This window comes from Lagenorhynchus albirostris, chromosome 4 (genome assembly GCF_949774975.1).
Source record: "Lagenorhynchus albirostris chromosome 4, mLagAlb1.1, whole genome shotgun sequence".
NCBI classification, from domain to species: domain Eukaryota; kingdom Metazoa; phylum Chordata; class Mammalia; order Artiodactyla; family Delphinidae; genus Lagenorhynchus; species Lagenorhynchus albirostris.
The window spans coordinates 129,114,429-129,137,812 of NC_083098.1; the positions used below are offsets into that span (position 1 = coordinate 129,114,429).

Sequence of the window (23,384 nt, forward strand, 5' to 3'; positions counted from 1 at the left end):
GCATTGCACTCTACCCTGCCTGACCCGAGCCTCTCACTTAACAGGTTAGGTTTAAAGAAGAGTTAATGAAGTTGGCTGTTACTCTGTTTAGCTACAGTATCAAAACTGTAGGCTGATTTGTTCTTAAAGTTTTTTGGCCACATCATGGCTTAGTATTTTAAGGAGCTGGATGTAACCATGGATACTGACCTTTAGCCACAGCAATATTAAAACCTCTAAGGGACATTCTGTTTGGCTCAGTAGGAAAATAAGTTTTAATTACTCACCAGTTTGTGCGAGTTCATTTCTAATGCTGTCACACAATGTCATATTTTAACCTCTGACATTTTTACTTAACATTTGATTTGCAGTTTCACATCAATGCCAGCTACCCCCGAATATGGAACATGCCACAGACATGGCAGTGTGAATTAGAGGTTTACAAAGCCACCTACCACTTCATCTTTGCACAGAAGAATTTCTTCACAGGTAATTTTCTAATAAGTATAAATACAATGAGATCTGAGATTTATCATAGTGAACTTGTTTATAGTCAATAAGTTTTGCTTTTAGATTCAACATAGGGACTTGATGACACCATTCATACTTTTCTTTTACACTTCTTTTGGGGCCAAGTTTATCAAAGGAAAAACTTAAATATACATGTTCTATGCTGTCTTCTAACCCAAACAAGGAAAATATGAACCCAAAATTGAGCTTAGGAGGAAGTGCAAGAACTCATTTTTGTGTCAGTCTAGTGGGGGATAAGTTGGGGAAGATGAATCAGTTTCTTTCTCTTCCTGAATTAGGCATCATTGTGGCTCTACTATTTTGTTTTAGTTAGTAATCCACAGACAGTATATTCAAATAGTCAAATACATTATTTTTGTATTTGGAGTCCCTACTTAACTCCTTTCTGTTGGCATGTATAATTAAGTTGATGCTGTCATTAGGTGGAAAAAATTCTTTTATTTCTTGCAGCATATTATGATAGCTACTCATTATTTTATGATTATGGGAACATGTGGTCTTAGTCTCTGAATGACATAAATATTGCTACATAAAAATAAGCATTTTTTGAGCCTTTCTGTAAGAAGTTTAGCCAGAGTTGGTCTGCTTTTCTAGGATCAGTGGCTACCCCAGAACTCCTAATATTTGCTTGACTGATTGCTGCATTTATCTGTTCGTGCATCCACCCACCGATCATTTACAAGCATTCTGTGCTGAGTACTAATATTTGTGGGTATAGCAGTCATTAAGATATTCACAGGTTTCCCTGTCCTGACATTACTTACTAGCAATATGATGTTGGCCAAATTTCCTAATTGTTTAAGCTTCAGTTTCCTTATCTGTGAAATAGGGATAACAATTTCTAACCTAATTTTGCTACTGCTAGAGTTTTGGCCTTTTATAATAATGCCATTACTATAATATGTTCAATCATTAGTCGTCTATATTTGTTTTTTGCTTTGATCAGGAGCCTTATCGTGGGGATTAGATAGAATGATTCTGTATTTTTGCAGTTGTATAATTCTTCTCCAAGGCTCAAGTCAAGGTCCCAGTAGTAGAAACTTTGACAGAGTCCCTGGCAAGTTAAATTTTTGTCAGTGAAGCTGAATATTGAATAAGTACTACTTACTTCAGATTTATGAAAAAAAATAATAGCTAAAACTTACAGTGTGTATTAGTGTCTGTCTCTGTTCTAAGCAGTTTCACATATTAAATCATTAAATCCTCATAATAATTCTCTAAGGTCAATTTTATTATCATTATCCTTATTTTACAGATGAGGGCAGTGAGTTACAGAGTGGTTAAGCAATTTGTCCAGGGTTACGCGACTAAGTCAAGCTAGGATTCCAACCCAAATAGTCTGGTTCAAGAATCTGTTTTTATATAGATAGCTTCTTTGCATATTCCTTTCCTTCTCACTTAAGATTTTATCATTTCTAACTTTGCTAATCTTTTAAAATAGATTCCAGTTTCTTTCTTTCTTTATAGACTTTAAAATTATAAATAATTTATTTAAACTTAAAGAAAAAACCCAGTGTTTTCAAGCATTCAATACTTCACATTGTTTTTCCTCCAGAATTTCACAATCTCAGACTTTAGCAGTGCCAAGAATACTTGGAGTAGAAGTATAAATTTCTCAAAATTTAAACTTTATTTTGTAGTAGCGCTTACATTTATATTGAATATTGTATTAGTTAAACAAGTACACATTTCCTAAATTACAATTGTGATTTTTCTTAAATTATTTTCTTTCTCTAATCTTTATGCTTATACCTATTTAACTTCACTTTTTTAGTTATTTTTTTCTAAAATTTATTTGGAGAAATTTAAAAAATATAGAAAGGTACAAAACTTAAGTTCTCATCTCCCAGATTTAACAGCTGTAACATTTAGATATATTACTTCTGAAATCTTTCTAGAGTCCTTCAAAAATGTATTTATTCTTTAAAGAAGATACTATCAGAGAGTGATATTAATTTAGCCTTGGAGAGAACATACTTGGTCATAGTGTTTGAATTGCTTTTCTCTTTTCTCAGTTTTACATTTCTCTGTTGACAGATTTTTGCAGAAAATAAATTATCTATTTTGTGTGAGGGAATACCTAATATGCCTTAAGAGCCATTCTCATGCCAGTTATTAGTGAGATAAAATTGTTCTTAAGAGATTTCAATGTGGGACAGAGATCTCTTCATGATAAATACAATATAGAGCCTCAGGAATGAAAGATGTAAAACAAAGGCAAAAGTGAAGTCTTTACAGGCAATAATGAAATTGACTTAGGTTTACTCTGATAATGGAAGAAGAAAATATAATGGTATTGAAAAGCCCCAGTACCAGGTGATGGACATTTTGTAGGGTGTTGGCCTATCAACTTAATTATAAAGTGAGTTGTAGATGAGTTTTTTCCCAGACTAATATTTAGATTACCAACTTCACAAGTTTTAAAATTTTATTATCTAAATGATTAAGGCCGTCATCAAGAAAGTGCTTCCAAATAAATAAATTTATTTGGTAAGACCATCTGGGAATAAGAGCAGCTTTTGGTTTAAAGAGAAATACATATCGGAAGTAGTTTTTGAGGTTCCTAGTAAAGATATTTTGTTACCATAATTTTTAATATTTGTCAGTAAAGATATTGTATAAGCTGGTAGGGAAACTATATTTCAGAATATACTGACGTTTAGATAAGATATTAAAAAAACTAATAAGACATTAAAATAGAAATTGACTAAAAACTATAAAATTATGTTGGTTTCCTTAGATGATTAGTAGATTATTTGAATTTGTGTTTATTTTACTAGCAATTATAGCTCAGTCTTTTAGGTAGTAGTATGAAGTAGATAAATGCAACCAGTATAAGTTGAGAGTCACTTGTTAATAATGATTCAAAACAAATATAAGCCATGATCTCAACGCAGAGAGAACTTATAGGGATAGCGCTTATGGGAATTTATTTATCAGTCTCAAGTATATTGGCATGTGTAGTACTAGACTTAGACAAATAAAACAATACATAACAGTATATACACACACACACACACACACACACACACACACACACACACACACACACACACACATTGAGTGCAAGCATGAATTTCAAAGCTAACAAATGCATGTAAGACGTGGATACAGAGGAAATCAATATGATCTGAAGATAATTAGAGAAAGTAAGGAAGGACATTAAGATCGGAAATGGTCTTTGTAAATGAACTCAGTAATATTAACTAAAATTTGCATAGTATGTTTTCATAAAACATTCCAAAGCATGTTCATTGGTATCATCTTCACAACAACTCTGAAAAGGGATAGCTGTTATTGTTATCCTTGAGTTAACAATGAGGAAATTGAAGAAACATTCAATGACTTGGGCAGACTCATGAAGCTAGTAAGTGGAAGAGACATTTAAGAACAATTTTTTGACTGTAGTAGACTCTGTACTGTCTCTGTAGTGTCATGCTGTTGTTAAAGATGGTTAGAGTTTTTCTGCAACAAAGAGGTTACCAAAGAGTGTGTTCATTTTAGAAGGGATGAATAGTTTGAGTAAAAGTGCAGAACCAAAAATGTTTATGAAGAAGAAAAATGTAAAAATCAGCTTGATGAATGGTGAATTTGTATTGTGTAGTTGGCTAATCCCAGAGATGACTTTTGGGCATCTCTTAAGTGCTGAATGCTGTGTTAAAGAATAAAGTTAGATAGTAGGGATGCAGTCAGGTTAGTTAGGTAGGGCGGTATGTAGAAGTAAAATTTTAGAAGTAGGCGTAGATACTATAAGGTATGATGAGCTACTGTGATTGCTTGTTAAATGAAATAAAAATATATTTAAAGTAAAATCGTTAAGTGGAAATTTCTGTTCTCTAGTCTTAGAACAGGTTAATAGCCATATATGCCTTTTATCGTTGATATAGTAAAACTGCATCTTACTAAGATTAATTTAAATTGTTATTAAAATTTGATATCAAATGTATTATTTTGCTATTTTATCAAGAGAGGAATCTAATATATGTGCACAAGTTTCTGTACATTGCAGCTAAATTTTAAATGAGTTCATATGATATTTGACTTCTGATTTCATTACTGAATCTAATATTTTTCAGTTTAAAGATATCCTTTAAAATTCAAAGGAAACTACTTTAAATATTTAATTATTTTTGCCTATTATTTTCCTTAGAATATCTTTAATACTAAGTGCTACTGTTTGTGGAGTGCTTATCTTGTGGCAGTTTCTGTGCTAAAAGTTCACATATATCATCTAAATTCTCACAATAAGTCTGTGAAGTTGTCCCCATTTTGTAAAAGAGAAAACCGATAACATTTCAGTCATTTGTTCAAGATCATGTAACTAGTAAAATGATAAAGCCACAATTTAAACCCAGGACTGTCTGGTTGTCAGAGTTTGTGCTATAACAATGGTACTTGTAGTTGTTTCCCTCTCTCAAATACACAAAGTTCTGATTTTATAGCACTGTGTTATGTACTGTGAGTATACAAAGATGAGCTTGACACCTTTTAGGAGGAGACCATTTATTGAAGGACATCATTGCTGGGAGTATACAATCCATGCAATAATGTGAATGCCAGAGGAAAAGTAGAGGAAAGCACTGTGATAGAACAGGGCTAACATCTTTATGTAAAGACTTTTTGCCTATTGACGTTAAAAAAAAAAAATTAAGGTATGAAAGGATAAGCAGACTAAGAACTATGAACTATGAGCAGACTATGAACACAATTTTAAAAAACAACACTTAAACCAACAAATCAGCAATACAGTAAATCAGCAGTCAACAAAGATGACTGACTATAATTCTAAGGCCAAGTCTTTGTTTTGTTCACATTGTATTCCCACAGTCTAAAACAGTCTGGGACACAGTAGACATTCTGTAGGTATTTGTTTTGTGAATAAAACAACACGAATAATGTTCAACCCTACTTGTAATTAAGAAATTCAATTAAAGTGAGAGAGCATTTTTCAATTACCAATTATCAAGCTGCATCACCCCCACTCCCGCCCCCCACCCCCGCAAAAAAAATAGAGAAAGGGAGAGAGGTAGAAAGAAATATAATGCAGGAGCAGGTACAGTGAAATGGATAGTTGACCATACATTTCTAATAGGAGCATAAATGGATCTACTACTCTTGGAAAGCAGTTTTGTGATTTATAATAGCCTTAAAAAAATTCATAAACTTTAACCTAGCAAATCCATATTTTAAATCTATCCTGAGAAAATAATCCTGAATATGTAAAATATCTTGCATGAAAATATACATGATAACATTATATATAACAGAAATTTTAAGAAGCTCTAAATATCCAAGTACAGTAAATGGTTAAGTAAATCTTTGCAAATCTTTTTAATGAACAAAATTTTTGTTAATGTGTATGAAATAACATGGCAAAATTTTGAGTTAAATGAAAAAAAGTAATGTAGCTTGTATATCTAGGGTAGTGTAAAAATCTACATAGAAAAAAGAACTAGGATGAGATATATCCACAATGTTATGTATTTTGGTAACAGAATATCAGGTAATTTTTTTTTCCTCTTCTGAAGTTTCTTTAAAAACATAATAGGTATATGAAATGCATAAAAGTTTTCTTATTTGGAACTGTGATTAGTAAGTAAGCATTTTTACTGTCAAATCATTTAGCTACATCTTAATCAGCTTTTAATATCTTTGTATAAAAGTTCTTTTTAGATAACAATAGGAAACTTTTTGGTGTTAGAATATTTTTATTTTATTTTCTGAATTTCTATTAATTTTACATTCTGTCTCCTACCTCAATAATTTTAGATTTAATTCAAGACTGGTCAAGTGATAGTGCTCCAGACATTTTTTCATTTGTTCCATATACATGGAATTTTAAAATCATGTTTCATCAATTTGAAATGATTTGGGCAGCTAATCAGCACAATTGGATTGACTGTTCCACTAAACAACAGGAAAATGGTAAGTACTTTTTAAAAATTAGGTTAGTATTCTGTTCATTAAGACAAATACCAACAAAGAAAACTGGTATTGATTTTTATAGTTTTAATAGATACTAGAATTGATCTTCTTTTCCATTGTCTTATAAGACTCTCAGAGAACTATTTCAGAATTTGTATTACACTAAGCATATTAAATTTAATTTTGTTTAGGTGTGTATTTAAGGCAGTTTTTGTTTAAAATTTTTTTGAAATTAAAAGTAAATTTATTTATTTATTTTTGCAGTGTACCTGGCAGCCTGTGGGGAAACACTAAACATTGATTTCTCTTTGCCGTTTACGGACTTTGTTCCAGCTACATGTAATACCAAGTTCTCTTTAAGAGTACGTATAATTGGATGTATTGTTTATTCCACAAGGTTTATTAGTAAGTTTGATTTCCCAGCACTTACCTTTACTCTCTCCTGCCCATCCTGTTGCCACCTTGAAGTATTTTGGTTTTCCACCATTGTTCACTAACTTCAGTGGCACAGAATTGCCTGTTTCTTTTTTGTAGTTAACTGTAATATTCTGCCTTTCCCCTGAGTTCCCCAAGTTCCCCTAAGAAGTTGGGCAGTAACTTGAAAAGATATGTGTACCCCAGTGTTCATAGCAGCATTATTTACGATAGCCAAGATATGGAAGTGACCTCAGTGCCCATTGACAGATGAATGGATAAAGAAGATGTGATATATATACTCACTGGAGTATTACTCAGCCATAAAAAAGAATGAGACCTTGCCATTTATGACGTGGATGACTGGAGGGGTATTATGCTTAGTGAAATAAGTCAAACAGAGAAAGACAAATGCTGTCTGTTTTCACTTATATTTGGAATCTAAAAAACAAAACAAATGAACAGATAAAACAGATAAGACAGATAAAACAGAAATGGACTTCCAGATACAGAAAACAAACTAGTGGTAACCAGAGGGGGGAGGGGAAGGAGGAGGGGTAAAGTAGGTGAAGGAGATTAAGAGATATAAACTACCAGTTATAAAATAAGTCATGGGGATGTAATATACTGGGAATATAGTCAATATTTTATAATAACTTTGTATTGATATAGCGTGTAATCCATAAAAACACTGAATTGTGTTATATGACTGAAATGAATATAATATTGTAAATCAACTATACTTCTATTAAAAAAAAAAAGCTGGGCAAAAAAATAAAATAATTCCTTGAGTCGATTATTTTGTTAGAGCTCATTTCTGACCTCTGTGACTAATCTATATGTTCTCTTAACTTATTCTAGCTCTAATATTAGTCTGTGAACTGGATTTTACATTTCTCTGTTCAGTTGACAAACAATGTGGAGGTTAGGGACGCTGACCCTCCCTGCCATCATAAATTCATGTGCAACTTAGAGTCAGTTCTCCTTATATCCTCCATATCCTTGGTTCCTCTGTATCTGAGGTTCAGCATCTGCAGATTCAACCAACCACAGATTGTGTAGGACTGTAATATTTACTGTTGAAAAAACATCCATGTGTAAGTGGCCTATGCAGTTCAAACCTGTGTTGTTCAAGGGTCAGCTGTATTTCATTCCTAATTTTAACCATGAATTCAATGAATAAACCCTATGATCCAAAAGCCAGCTCTTAGGAGTTCAGAATTCATGGTACACCTAACTTTAAGGTATACAACATTAGTAGTTGTAGTATTGATGGAGGTTATGAAGGTAAAAAATAGCAACAATAATAAGAGCAGCCAGCAAGTATTAACATCTTCTTTGTGCCAGACACTTCTCCAAGTGCTTTATGTGTAGTAACTCATTTATTCATTCTCAGAACAACCCTCTTGAAGTAGTTGTTGTTATTATCTGCATTTACAGAGTAGGAAACTGAGGAGGCAAGTTTATGTAACTTGTCATATAGCTAGTGAGTGGCCAAGTTAGAATTCGAGCCCAGGCAGTATAGTTTAGGACTCCACTCTTTTAACCACCCCACTGTGCTGCCTGTTAAAGAAACCAAGCATCAAAATGAGCAAAGATTCAGGGACCTATAAGGAAAAAAAGTGAAACTCAGTGAAGATCCTTTGATATAATTCTTAAAAGGCAGTTGAGGAACCAAGACTTACTAGAATCAAAATAGACAATCATATTTTTAAAAATACAGAACATATTCCACCTAAGCTTATATTAGCTGATTTTTAATTTTTTTTTTACTGAGTTACATGCAAAATATCCAAGGAAATCCATGGAAGATAATTTTCTTACTGTTTTCTAGAAATTGTGCTGTTTATTTCCCTGATTTTTTTTTTACTTTCTTTGAGATTTTATTTTTATTATTATCTTTTTTAAAGAAGGTTAATTAATTAATTAATTTGTTATTTTTGGCAGTGTTGGGTCTTCGTTGCTGTGCGTGGGCTTTCTCTAGTTGCGGAGAGCAGGGGCTACTCTTTGTTGTGGTGCACGGGCTTCTCATTGCGGTGGCTTCTCTTATTGTGGAACATGGGCCCTAGATGTGTGGGCTTCAGTAGTTGTGGCACTCAGCCTCCGTAGTTGTGGCTCGCAGGCCCTAGAGCACAGGCTCAGTAGTTGTGGCACACAGGCTTAGTTGCTCCGTGGCATGTGGGATCTTCCTGGACCAGGGCTTGAACCCATGTCCCCTGAATTGGCAGGCGGATTCTTAACCACTGCGCCACCAGGGAAGTCCCTTTCTTGACCTTCTAAGCAGAATTTAGTTTCAGTCAATGTAAGATCTTATTCCAGTTACTTACCTGATTATTCTATGTAAAACCTGCCATTTCAAATTTATGTTTATTTTCTGTTTAATTGATTATTATAGATAAGCTTGCCTGTAAATAGTAACCTAACAAATTTGTGTAACCTATTTTGTTACTTTGGGTTATTATAAATTATTTTTTAGGGAGAAGATGTTGATCTTCATTTGTTTCTACCAGATTGCCACCCTAGTAAATATTCATTATTTATGCTGGTAAAGAATTGCCACCCAAATAAAATGACTCATGATACTGGTATTCCTACTGAATGTCAAAGTGGCCAGAAAACAGTGAAACCAAAATGGCGGAACATTACTCAAGAAAAGTAAGTACTTAATATTAGTGATCTCAGTATTTTGTGTTTATGTGGAGAAATTACTCTTCTAATTCTTTAAAAGAATGACAGTAAAACTTGATTATCTGTAACTGGTGTCTGTATACAATCAAAGGAATAAGTACCAGACTAGAAACTTTATTTTTATCTTCAAAGGGCTGGTTGGGTTGAATGCTGGACTGTCCCAAGTGTCATGCTTACAATTGATTACACATGGCATCCAATTTATCCACAAAAAGCAGATGAACAGCTAAAACAGTCATGTAAGTGTTTTTATATAATTTGTACGTTGAAATATCTAGTGTTATAATTGATAAACATCAAAGATACAAGGAGAAATTAAAAATATTTGGAAATGCATCTATTGGCAATTTTATACATTTAAAATCTTTTAAGGATTTTGGTATAATTACAGCTAACTTTCATTGAGCATTTACTATATATCAAGTACTATATCAAATACTATATATATCAAATACTAGGCCAAGCTGTTTCCTGGTTTACTTTATCTCATTTAACTCTTCAAGCAACTCTGTGAGATAGATGTTATAATTATTATTGTCATTGTAGAGTTGAGGAAATATGCTCAGAGAAAGTAAGTAATTTTCTCAAGGTCTGCTGAGCTAGAAGAAGCAGAGCTGGAGTATGAAGTTAGGTATATGTAAATCTATATATTTAAAGCGCTTGATTTTGTGAAATGTTAGTTTCTTTAATGCATTTTGACAACTGTCATATCATTTATAGTCTACCTGAGGCTTAAGTGCTGCTTTATTTGGATCCAAAGTGGAATTGGAGTCAAGTGATATTTTCTGTGTATTTTTCCAGTGAGTTAAGTTTTTAAGAATAGTTTTTGTAACTTTCTCATATGTATATGTTGATAATGTCACACTGCATTTGAATAGCTGTTTATGTGAAACTAACTTTATAGTTTAATGCCTAAGTATAGTTAAAGCCTAATTCTGACCCAGATTTACAGTATATTGACAGAACTTGATGAGAATGTTGCCTTTGTTAATGGGAACTTTTCATCGATTTTTTTAAGTTTGATTTATGTATTTTTATACATATTTCAATGAAGTCCATACTTTATTGCATTCTTAACTAGTAATCTTTCAGGTTTGTTTTCATTATATACTACAGATATTTTAGCAGCATTAGTTGCTTTCATATTTGCAAAATAGAATTTCTTAGTGACTAGTTCTTTGAAGAACTTTTAAGAGGTGCTTTCCTCCCTCACCCCTCAAACATTATTCTTTTTTCCTCAATTTATTCCAGTGTCAGAAATGGAAGAAACAATGCTATCTGTATTAAGGCCATCCCAGAAAACAGACAGAGTTGTTTCTTCTCCCTCTACTTCTTCACGTCCACCTATTGATCCCTCAGAACTTCCACCTGATAAACTTCATGTAGAAATGGAACTTTCTCCAGATTCTCAGATAACTCTCTATGGACCTCTGTTAAATGCCTTTCTATGTGTAAAGGTAAGATTTAAAAGAACCTCCTTTTTTTTTTTTTTTTTTTTGCGGTACGGGCCTCTCACTGTTGTGGCCTCTCCTGTGCAGAGCACAGGCTCCGAACGCGCAGGCTCAGCGGCCATGGCTCACGGGCCCAGCCGCTCCGCGGCATGTGGGATCTTCCCGGACCGGGGCACAAACCCGTGTCCCCTTCATCAGCAGGTGGACTCTCAACCACTGCACCACCAGGGAAGCCCTAATATCAGTTTGAATACTACTAGAGAAGTATTAACTCTGTTTTTGCATTACCACATGTACATTGAACCTCAATTATTTTAACTAAAAAAATTACATAGTAATACAAAAACAAAGAGGACTATAACAAAGAACACAGAGAAAGAAAGACATACCTTTGTTTTAGACTTCTTTATAAATTCTGTTCCATATATGTTACCCATGTTGATAGTTTATTACGTTTTGATGCAGACTATGCATTACAGACTTTACAACAACTTTTTAGTAGTGTCAAAAGTTTGTTGTGCTAAATATTTGTATTTATATTCATCAAGTTAATTCAGAACTTGTATGAAGTGTCTACTGAAACAAATTTAAAATTTTTAAGTTTTGACATATTTTATAAAATAACTTCTAACCCAATGAACTCTCTGCTGCCTTTTATTAGGAATATATGTCACATGTAACTCTCTAAGTTGTTTTTTTGTTGTTTTGTTTGTTTGTTTATTTTTTGCTTAGTGTCATGCTGACATGGAGATGTAATCCTGTCTTAAATGTCTCTTACTTTTTTTCATTAGTTTTAATGTATAACTTATGTTCTACTTAGTATCAGTGTTAGAACTTTAAAACTTTCTGGAAGTTAGGTTTGACACATGTATTATGTATGTATGTATATATAAAAGAAAACAGAGAATACAAAAACTCATGTAACTGAGATTATATTTTTCTTAGTTATTGAAATTAAACATCAAGAAATTCTAAAGGATACATCACTAGAAAAAAAAATTGCCCTGTATTTATTTGACTGTAAAACTGACTTCCACAAAATCCCCAATAGAAACTAGGCCTGGCATTATTATTACAAAGAATGCTAAGAAGAGTATTTAGTGAATGTGCATTGTAATTTATGAGGACATTTTATGGAAATGAGAGGTCTTCTGAAGATGTAGACTACATAGCAACTCTAAGTGTCAGGCCAAAGTCCTTTCAGTAATATTAAAATTTCATGTTATTTCTTATGTTGCAGACATAAGGTTGGATAACAGTACCCCTTATATTACTTTTATGAATTGACTTCTGTTAGTTTTATTACATTTATTCTTTTTTTTTGATTTTTCTATATTTTATATATATGCTCTATTTTTTTTACATATTTATTGGAGTATAATTGCTTTACAATGGTGTGTTAGTTTCTGCTTTATAACAAAGTGAATCAGTTATACATATACATATGTTCCCATATCTCTTCCCTCTTGAATCTCCCTCCCTCCCACTCTCCCTATCACACCCCTCTAGGTGGTCACAAAGCACCGAGCTAATCTCCCTGTGCTATGCGGCTGCTTCCCACTAGCTATCTATTTTACGTTTGGTAGTGTATATATGTCCATGCCACTCTCTCACTTTGTCACAGCTTACCCTTCCCCCGCCCCATATCCTCAAGTCCATTCTCTAGTAGGTCTGTGTCTTTATTCCCGTCTTACCCCTAGGTGCTTCATGACATTTTTTTTTCTTAGATTCCATATATATGTGTTAGCATACGGTATTTGACTTTCTCGTTCTGACTTACTTCACTCTGTATGACAGACTCTAGGTCCATCCACCTCACTACAAATAACTCAATTTCGTTTCTTTTTATGGCTGAGTAATATTCCATTGTATATATGTGCCACATCTTTATCCATTCATCCCATGATGGACACTTAGGTTGTTTCCATCTCCTAGATATTGTAAGTAGAGCTGCAATGAACATTTTGGTCCATGACTCTTTGAATTATGGTTGTCTCAGGGTATATGCCCAGTAGTGGGATTGTTGGGTCATATGGTAGTTCTATTTGTAGTGTTTTAGGGAACCTCCATACTGTTCTCCATAGTGGCTTTACCAGTTCACATTCCCACCAGCAGTGCAAGAGTGTTCCCTTTTCTCCACACCCTCTCCAGCATTTATTGTTTGTAGATTTTTTGATGATGGCCATTCTGACTGGTGTGAGATGATATCTCATTGTAGTTTTGATTTGCATTTCTCTCATGATTAATGATGTTGAGCATTCTTTCATGTGTTTGTTGGCAATCTGTATGTCTTCTTTGGAGAAATGTCTGTTTAGGTCTTCTGCCCATTTTTGGATTGGGTTGTTTTTTTTTTATTATTTAGCTGCAAGAGCTGCTTATAAATTTTGGAGATTAATCCTTTGTCAGTTGTTTAACTTGCCAATATTTTCACCCATTCTGAGGGTTGTCTTTTGGTCTTGTTTATGGTTTCCTTTGCTGTGCAAAAGCTTTGAAGCTTCATTAGGTCCCATTTGTTTATTTTTGTTTTTATTTCCATTTCTCTAGGAGGTGGGTCAAAAAGGATCTTGCTATGATTTATGTCATAGAGTGTTCTGCCTATGTTTTCCTCTAAGAGTTTGATAGTGTCTGGCCTTACATTTAGGTCTTTAATCCATTTTGAGTTTATTTTTGTGTATGGTATTAGGGAGTGTTATAATCTCATACTTTTATATGTACCTGTCCAGTTTTCTCAGCACCACTTATTGAAGAGGCTGTCCTTTCTGCACTCTACATTCCTGCCTCCTTTATCAAAGAGAAGGTGACCATATGTGCATGGGTTTATCTCTGCGCTTTCTATCCTGTTCCATTGAGCTATATTCCTCTTTTTGTGGCAGTACCATACTGTCTTGATTACTGTAGCTTTGTAGTATAGTCTCAAGGCAGGGAGCCTGATTCCTCCAGCTCCATTTTTCGTTCTCAAGATTGCTTTGGCTATTCGGGGTCTTTTGTGTTTCCATACAAATTGTGAAATTTTTTGTTCTAGTTCTGTGAAAAATGCCATTGGTAGTTTGATAGGGATTGCATTGAATATGTAGATTGCTTTGGATAGTAGAGTCATTTTCACATTGTTGATTCTTCCAATCCAAGAACATGGTATATCTCTCCATCTATTTGTATCATCTTTAATTTCTTTCATCAGTGTCTTATAATTTTCTGCATACAGGTCTTTTGTCTCTTTAGGTAGGTTTATTCCTGGATATTTTATTCTTTTTGTTGGAATCGTAAATGGGAGTGTTTTCTTAATTTCACTTTCAGATTTTTCATCATTAGTATATAGGAATGCAAGATATTTCTGTGCATTAATTTTGTATCCTGCTACTTTCCCAAATTCATTAACTAGCTCTAGTAGTTTTCTGGTAGCATCTTTAGGATTCTCTCTATATAGTATCATGTCACCTGAAAAGCAGTGGCAGCTTTACTTCGTCTTTTCTGATTTGGATTCCTTTTATTTCCTTTTCTTCTCTGATTGCTGTGGCTAAAACTTCCAAAACTATGTTGAATAAGAGTGGTGAGAGTGGGCAACCTTGTCTTGTTCCTGATCTTAGTGGAAATGATTTCAGTATTTCACCATTGAGTACGATGTTGGCTGTGGGTTTGTCATATATGGCCTTTATTATGTTGAGGAAAGTTCCCTCTGTGCCTACTTTCTGCAGGGTTTTTAATCATAAATTGGTGTTGAATTTTGTCAAAAACTTACTCTGCATCTATAGAGATGATCATATGGTTTTTCTCCTTCAATTTGTAATATGGTGTATCACGTTGATTGATTTGCGTATATTGAAGAATCCTTGCATTCCTGGAATAAACCCCACTTGATCATGGTGTATGATCCTTTTAATGTGCTCTTGGATTCTGTTTGCTAGTATTTTATTGAAGATTTTTGCATCTGTGTTCATCAGTGATATTGGCCTGTAGTTTTCTTTCTTTGTGACATCTTTGTCTGGTTTTGGTATCAGGGTGATGGTGGCCTCGTAGAATGAGTTTGGGAGTGTTCCTCCCTTTCTGTATTTCGGAAGAGTTTGAGAAGGATAGGTGTTAGCTCTTCTCTAAATGTTTGATAGAATTCGCCTGTGAAGCCATCTGGTCCTGGGCTTTTGTTTGTTGGAAGATTTTTAATCACAGTTTCAATTTAAGTGCTTGTGATTCGTCTGTTCATATTTTCTATTTCTTCCTGATTCAGTCTTGGCAGGTTGTGCATTTCTACGAATTTGTCCATTTCTTCCTGGTTGTCCATTTTATTGGCATAGAGTGGCTTGTAGTAATCTCTCATGATCGTTTGTATTTCTGCAGTGTCAGTTGTTACTTCTCCTTTTTCATTTCTAATTCTATTGATTTGAGTCTTCTCCCTTTACTTCTTGATGAGTCTGGCTAATGGTTTATCAATTTTGTTTATCTTTTCAAAGAACCAGCTTTTAATTTTATTGATCTTTGCTATCGTTTCCTTCATTTCTTTTTCATTTATTTCTGATCTGATCTTTATGATTTCTTTCCTTCTGCTAACTTTGGGGTTTTTTTGTTCTTCTTCCTCTCATTGCTTTAGGTGCAAGGTTAGGTTGTTTATTGGAGATGTTTCCTGTTTCTTAAGGTAGGATTGTATTGCTATAAACTTCCCTCGTAGAACTGCTTTTGCTGCATCCCATAGGTTTTTGGTCGTCTGTCTCCTTTGTCATTTGTTTCTAGGTTTTTTTTGATTTCCTTTTTGATTGCTTCAGTGATTACTTCGTTATTAAGTAGTGTATTGTTTAGCCTCCATGTGTTTGTACTTTTTACAGATCTTTTCCTGTAATTGATATCTAGTCTCATAGCGTTGTGGTCGGAAAAGATACTTGATACGATTTCAATTTTCTTAAATTTACCAAGGCTTCATTTGTGACCCAAGATATGATCTTCCTGTAGAATGTTCCATGAGCCCTTGAGAAAAATGTGTATTCTGTTGTTTTTGGATGGAATGTCCTATAAATATCAATTAAGTCCATCTTGTTTAATGTATCATTTAAAGCTTGTGTTTCCTTATTTATTTTCATTTTGGATGATCTGTCCGTTGGTAAAAGTGGAGTGTTAAAGTCCCCTACTAAAAATGTGTGACTGTCAATTTCTCCTTTTATGGCTGTTAGTATTTGCCTTTTGTATTGAGGTGCTCCTCTGTTGGGTGCATAAATATTTACAATTGTTATATCTTCTTCTTGGATCGATCCCTTGATCATTATGTCGTGTCCTTCTTTGTCTGTTGTAATAGTCTGTATTTTAAAGTCATTTTGTCTGATTTGAGAATTGCTACTCCCGCTTTCTTTTGATTTCCATTTGCATGGAATATCTTTTTCCATCCCCTCACTTTCAGTCTGTATGTGTCCCTAGGTCTGAATTGGGTCTCTTGTAGACAGCATATATATGGGTCTTGTTTTTATATCCAACAGCCAGTCTGTGTCTTTTGGTGGGAGCATTTAATCCATTTACATTTAAGGTAATTATCGATATGTATGTTCCTATTCCCATTTTCTTAATTGTTTTGCATTTGTTATTGTAGGTCTTTTCCTTCTCTTGTGTTTCTTGCCTGGAGAAGTTCCTTTAGCATTTGTTGTAAAGCTGGTTTGGTGGTGCTGAACTCTCTCAGCTTTTGCTTGTTTGTAAAGGTTTTAATTTCTGTATCAAATCTGAATGAGATCCTTGCTGGGTAGAATAATCTTGGTTGTAAGGTTTTCTCCTTCATCACTTTAAATATGTCCTGGCAGTCCCTTCTGGCTTGCAGAGTTTCTGCTGAAAGATCAGCTGTTAACCTTTTGGGGATTCCCTTGGGTGTTATTTATTGTTTTTCCCTTGCTGCTTTTAATATGTTTTCTTTGTATTTAATTTTTGACAGTTTGATTAATATGTGTCTTGGCGTATTTCTCCTTGTATTTATCCTGTATGGGACTCTCTGTGCTTCCTGGACTTGATTAACTATTTCCTTTCCCATATTAGGGAAGTTTTCAACTATAATCTCTTCAAATATTATCTCAATCCCTTTCTTTTTCTCTTCTTCTTCTGGGACCCATATAACTCAAATGTTGGTGCATTTAATGTTGTCCCAGAGGTCTCTGAGACCATCCTCAGTTCTTTTCATTCTTTTTTCTTTATTCTGCTCTGCAGTAGTTATTTCCACTATTTTATCTTCCAGGTCACTTATCCGTTCTTCTGCCTCAGTTATTCTGCTATTGATCCCATCTAGAGTATTTTTAATTACATTTATTGTGTTGTTCATCGTTGCTTGTTTCATCTTTAGTTCTTCTAGGACCTTGTTAAATGTTTCTTGCATTTTCTCTCTTTTATTTCCCAGATTTTGGATCATCTTTACTGTCATTATTCTGAATTCTTTTTCAGGTAGATTGCCTATTTTCTCTTCATTTGTTAGGTCTGGTGGGTTTTTATCTTGCTCCTTCCTCTGCTGTGTGTTTCTCTGTCTTCTCATTTTGCTTATCTTACTGTGTTTGGGGTCTCCTTTTTGCAGGCTGCAGGTTCGTAGTTCCGGTTGTTTTTGGTGTCTGTCTCCAGTGGCTAAGGTTGGTTCAGTGGGTTGTGTAGGCTTCCTGGTGGAGGGGACTAGTGCCTGTGTTCTGGTGGATGAGGCTGGGTCTTGTCTTTCTGGTGGGCAGGTCCACGTCTGGTGGTGTGTTTTGGGGTGTCTGTGGCCTTATTATGATTTTAGGCAGCCTCACTGCTAATGGGTGGGGTTGTGTTCCTGTCTTGCTAGTTGTTTGGCATAGGGTGTCCAGCACTATAGCTTGCTGGTCGTTGAGTGAAGCTGGGTCTTGGTGTTGAGATGGAGATCTTTGGGAGATTTTCACTGTTTGATATTACGTGGAGCTGGGAGGTCTCTTGTGGACACGTGTCCCAAGTTGGCTCTCCCACCTCAGAGGCACAGCACTGACTCCTGGCTGCAGCACCAAGAGCCTTTCATTCACACGGCTCAGAATAAATGGGAGAAAAAGTAGAAAGAAAGAAAGAAGGAGGACAAAATAAAATAAAGTAAGATAAAATAAAAGTTATTAAAATAAAATATAATTATTAAGAAAAAAAATTTTTAAGTAAAAATAAAAAACAAAAAAAACCACAGATGGACAGAACCGTAGGACAAATGGTGAAAGCAAAGCTATACAGACAAAATCTCACACAGAAGCATACACATACACCCTCACAAAAAGAGGAAAAGGGGAAAAAATAATAAATCTTGCTCTCAAAGTCCACCTCCTCAATTTGCGATGATTCATTGTCTATTCAGGTATTCCAGAGATGCAGGGTACATCAAGTTGATTGGGGAGATTTAATCCACTGCTTCTGAGGCTGCTGGGAGAGATTTCCCTTTCTCTTCGTTGTTCTCACAGCTCCGGGGTCTCCGCTTTGGATTTGGCCCCACTTCTACGTGTAGGTTGCCGGAGGGCGTCTGTTCATCGCTCAGACAGGACCAGGTTAAAGGAGCCGCTGATTCGGGAGCTCTGGGTCACTCAGGCTGCGGGGAGGGAGGGGCACGGAGTGCGGGGCGAGCCTGCGGCGTCAGAGGACGGCGTAACGTTGCACCAGCCTGAGGGTGCCATGCGTTCTCCTGGGGAAGTTGTCCGTGGATCACGGGACCCTGGCAGTGGCGGGCTGCACAGCCTCCCGGGACAGGGGTGTGGATAGTGACCTGTGCTCGCACACAGGCTTCTTGGTGGCAGCAGCAGCAGCCTTAGCGTCTCCTGCCCGTCTCTGGGGTCTGCGCTGTTAGCCGCAGCTCGCGCCCGTCTCTGGAGCTCCTTTAAGCAGCGCTCTTAATCCCCTCTCCTAGAGCACCAGGAAACAAAGAGGGAAGAAAAAGTCTCTTGCCTCTTCGGCAGGTCCAGACTTTTTCCCGGATTCTTCCTGGCTAGCCATGGCGCACTAGCCTCCTTCAGGCTGTGTTCACGCTGCCAACCCCAGTCCTCTCCCTGGGGTCTGACCTTTGAAGCCCGAACCTCAGCTCCCAGACCCCACCCGCCCCGGCGGGTGAGCAGAAAAGCCTCTTGGGCTGGTGAGTCCTGGTCGGCACCCATCCTCTGTGCGGGAATCTCTCCGCTTTGCCCTCCGCACCCCTGTGGCTGCGCTCTCCTCTGAGGCTCTGAAGCTTCCCCCCTCCGCCACCCGCAGTCTCCGCCCACGAAGGGGCGTCTTAGTGTGTGGAAACCTTTCCTCCTTCACAGCTCCCTCCCACTGGTGCAGGTCCCGTCCCTATTCTTTTGTCTCTGTTTATTCTTTTTTCTTTTGCCCTACCCAGGTACGTGGAGAGTTTCTTGCCTTTTGGGAAGTCTGAGGTCTTCTGCCAGTGTTCAGTGGGTGTTCTGTAGGAGTTGTTCCACTTGTAGATGTATTTCTGATGTATCTGTGGGGAGGAAGGTGATCTACGCGTCTTACTCTTCCGCCATCTTCCTGCATTTATTCTTAATGGAAGAAGGAAATCTGAATCTAAATAGTGGTAGCATTTCAGTGGTAGCAAATAGTAACCATGGATTAAGGGTATATATGACATATATGTTTTTCTTATTAAAAAATAGTTTTAATGGGGAATATAGCCATTATTTTGTAATAACTGTAAATGGAGTATAACCTTTAAAAATTATGTAAAAAATAAAAAATATTAAAAAATAGTTTTATTGGTCTTGAAGAGAAGCCTGGCTATCAAGTTTTGATTTTAAAAAACAATATTGGAAACAGAGTATTTGTAGGGTTTTTTTTTCCTTCATTTCTGATTTTATCAGCTGTCTTCTAACTATTGTTGATAATACCTGTTTTTTCCTTTTTCTTTTTTTATTTTGAGGAATGAGTATGATTGGATAAGTATTAATTTTTAGCTGGGGAAAAAAATGACAGTCTCCTGTTACTTAAACTAGGTTACTTGATACTCATGTAATAAAATATTTCTGGGAAATTAAAATTACAGAGGACTCATAAGTAAACGGAAGATGTAGTTTACCATTCTTAACGTCATACATGCTAAAAACTTGACAAAAGAATACATTTTCCCAATTCTGTAAGCCAATGGTTTTTTCTAGGGTTGTTTAAAATGGAAATAGGATTTTTATTTGTATTTGTAAATATTTGTATACATTCATTAATGTTAAAATATCATAAAAGTTTGCCATAATATATTACTACTTGCCAGATACTTCAGTCAAACTTTTGGTAATTTTTTAGTGAATCCTTAAGAAATTAACTCTTATAGATGGAACTCACATATTAAAAATCCTCACAAAACTTAAATCAGACACCAACATTAAACATTTAACATTAGGCTAGCTTTTAAAGAGTTATGATTTAAAAAGTACATTTTGTTGATAATACTCAACAGGTACAAATGTGTTAATGCATAAAAGAGTTTTATAACTCTTTAAAAACAGTCATTGACACATTTAATAAAACTTAGCAGATGTCTTTTATTATGTTGGAGATTCAGTAATCCCTAAAGAATCTGATATGAGTTATTTGTATTTCAGATAATTAAGCGGAGATTGGTTTAGTAGCAAATTGAACATTATGCCCAAGAGAATCTTTTTCCTTTAATTGTAGGAATCTATAGGAACCTTTTCTTTTTAGGGTTAAAAATTGTAAGAGACTACAAGGGAATCTTTTAAAAATAAGAAATTTTTAAGCTAGTGTTTTTAAAAATTAGCTAAAATAAGAATAACGTTTCTAATGATTTGTTGGTAACTCTTAGTATGTTGAAAGCTAATAAACATCAATAGAATACTATGACTCCTTAGATAAGTTGTGTGGAGGGGAGGTAGGGCAGAGATGATTAGGTCTGGAGGCCATTTGCAGGTAAAATCACCAAAGGAACTTCCATTTTCTACTTGTCTCTGGACTCCATGGCCACTATAAACCTGATGAACCCATCTCCAGGACTGGGACAGCGTGTATGTTTTGAAAAGGCTTCTCAGATGATCTGAGGAAGAACTACTGCTCCAAATAATTCTAGGCTTTTAATGTTGATTGAAATCAATTAGATATTTATTTTGAGTTTTACAAATTTAATGTTGGAATTCAGGATAAAAACCAATATTTATTTACCTTTCTATTTGTGTTTGAATTTGTCCGTGCTTCGGAGTTATATAAGCACAATTAAATCAAGCAGGTTCTAAGTAGGACCTGTATTATTTAGAGGCAGATGACAGTAGAGAATAGAGGAAAAAGCCCCAGTTCTGCAAGTCAGTATATTTGGGATTTTAATATTTGCCCTGCCAGTAATTAACTGAATGACCTTAAGCCCTTCAATATCCTTTCCTGTGAAAGGATATTAATTGGCCGTATATCCAGAACCCTAGCCAGAAAATAAATATGTCAATAACCAAAATGCAGAATTTACCAAAATACTACCTTGGTTTTAATATTGAGCAAATGTAGTCAACAGTGTTAATTGGAATATTTTAACAACTTTTTGATTACTACTGACAGATCAAATAGGCAAAATTTAAATTTGGAATTAATAAGGAAGAAAAAAGAATTTCAATTAAAAAAGAAATTTAAATTCTGATGCAAAAGAAACCAGATATTAATTGTTGAAACACTTCTGAAATTCGAATACTTAAGAAACCAGGATGAACTGTGTGAAAGGAAGTTTTGGTAACTATTTATAATGTTTTTGTCACAAGTAACCAAAATGGGGCATTCTTATTAAAGCTGTTAAAACATTCCTGATAAATATTCCAACTGTAATATATAAATTACAGATTTAGCTAATTGGATTTTTCAAAATTGATTTTTAGTGAATTGATCTGCTTCCCTCAAAGGATATCTCTGGGTATTATTACCTCAGAACTCTGAGAAGCACAGATTGAAAACAACTGAACCTTTCAAATCTTCATAGGTTTCTTTTAGGATCTAAATTGCAAGTTTTTGCTATAATTAGAGGTGGTGTTATCATGAAGCTTTACTACAAACTTCTGTAACTTTTTGTGGGTTTTTTTTTTTTTTTGCTACGGAATAGTTATTTGCTAAGCAGCCAAGTAAGTGGCTGCTTAAATATATGTAGTTAAGTATTAAGTGGGTGCCTTAAATATATGTATCTTGTTTTCATTTAAAGGAAATAGACTGATGCTTTAAAAGAGGTTAAAGAATTGCTTAGTTTACAGATTTCAGGCTCCAAGGTGAAAAGTTATTGTTACGTATCTCTTTTGATGGCAATTTATTCTTAATATTCGTAGGAAAACTACTTTGGGGAAGATGACATGTATATGGATTTTGAAGAGGTTATTTCAAGTCCTGTTCTGTCACTGTCAACATCATCCAGCTCTGGGTGGACTGCTGTTGGAATGGAAAATGACAAAAAAGAAAATGAAAGTTCAGCCAAGTCAATTCATCCGCTTACCTTGCGTCCTTGGGATATTACTGTACTTGTTAATTTGCACAAAGTTCACGGGCGTCTTCCTGTTGTAAGTGTTTACGTGTCAAAATAGTCGAGTTTATTATGAAATCCACTCAGCATAGGAAACTGTGTCTGTGTGTGCACACACTTACATAAAAAATTCACATTCAAAAACACTTCTGAATTTATCTTTTTATCTTTATAAAGCTAGTTTATTATTTTCTTCATAGTATAATTACCCGATCACTGATAATTTTCCGTTCTGTTTTTCTTCTTTCACTTTAGTTCCTTCTTTGCTGTTCTATATGAGTTTAGAACATTTTGCCATGCTGTTGAGTTGCTAGGTTTATAGTTAGCCTGATGGATGTCCTAGGACTTCATATTTTTTTAGCCTTTATCTCTAACTCCAGACTAGTCTGGGATGTTAGACCTATTACAAAATCAAGATTCAGACTTGACCCTGGAGGTTGAGTTGTGTCAGCAGTTTGGATTCAGCACAGTATCCTGGTTTACTCTAAAGGATGACCCTTGGGCCTCTTGGGGCTGACTTGAAATCAGATTATATTGTCCAAAGAACCCATGGCCATTGGAGCCAGGCCAGATAGGGAGGGTGTGGCCCTAGAGCATTGTGCTGCATACTGGGTCCATGTCATGTTCTTAGGGTTGCACGGGAAAGGAATCACCTCTGGTGCTTAGTGAACCTAATGTCTTTTTCTAGGGACAGAATACTTTTTTTTGTCAGTAAGCACTGTTTCTCCTTGTAAAATATCAGTCTTTTAATTGTATAAATGTAATTTCTATTTTCCTGTACTTCCTTGGTCTTTATCTGTATCTTGATTATGGTGTTTTGCTTGACTTTAGCATGGAACTACTGATGGCCCTGAGTGTCCTACAGCTTTTTTGGAAAGACTATGTTTTGAAATGAAAAAAGGATTTAGGGAGACCATGCTGCAACTTGTCCTGTCACCCCTGAATGTGTTTGTCAGTGATAACTATCAGGTAATGTGAAA

At 35.1% G+C, this 23,384-nt stretch overlaps 1 protein-coding gene across 2 annotated transcripts in view; it reads left to right on the plus strand.

The window, feature by feature from the left end:
- Positions 1-23,384, plus strand: part of BLTP1 (bridge-like lipid transfer protein family member 1) — a 191,784-nt gene that overhangs the window by 40,585 nt on the left and 127,815 nt on the right. For both annotated transcript variants that reach the window (XM_060148668.1, XM_060148669.1), the window contains exons 13-20: positions 351-468; positions 6,280-6,435; positions 6,700-6,797; positions 9,326-9,504; positions 9,670-9,776; positions 10,789-10,994; positions 22,214-22,441; positions 23,236-23,373. In XM_060148668.1, the coding sequence (XP_060004651.1) occupies positions 351-468; positions 6,280-6,435; positions 6,700-6,797; positions 9,326-9,504; positions 9,670-9,776; positions 10,789-10,994; positions 22,214-22,441; positions 23,236-23,373 (1,230 nt within the window). The remainder of the gene's footprint in view (positions 1-350; positions 469-6,279; positions 6,436-6,699; positions 6,798-9,325; positions 9,505-9,669; positions 9,777-10,788; positions 10,995-22,213; positions 22,442-23,235; positions 23,374-23,384) is intronic.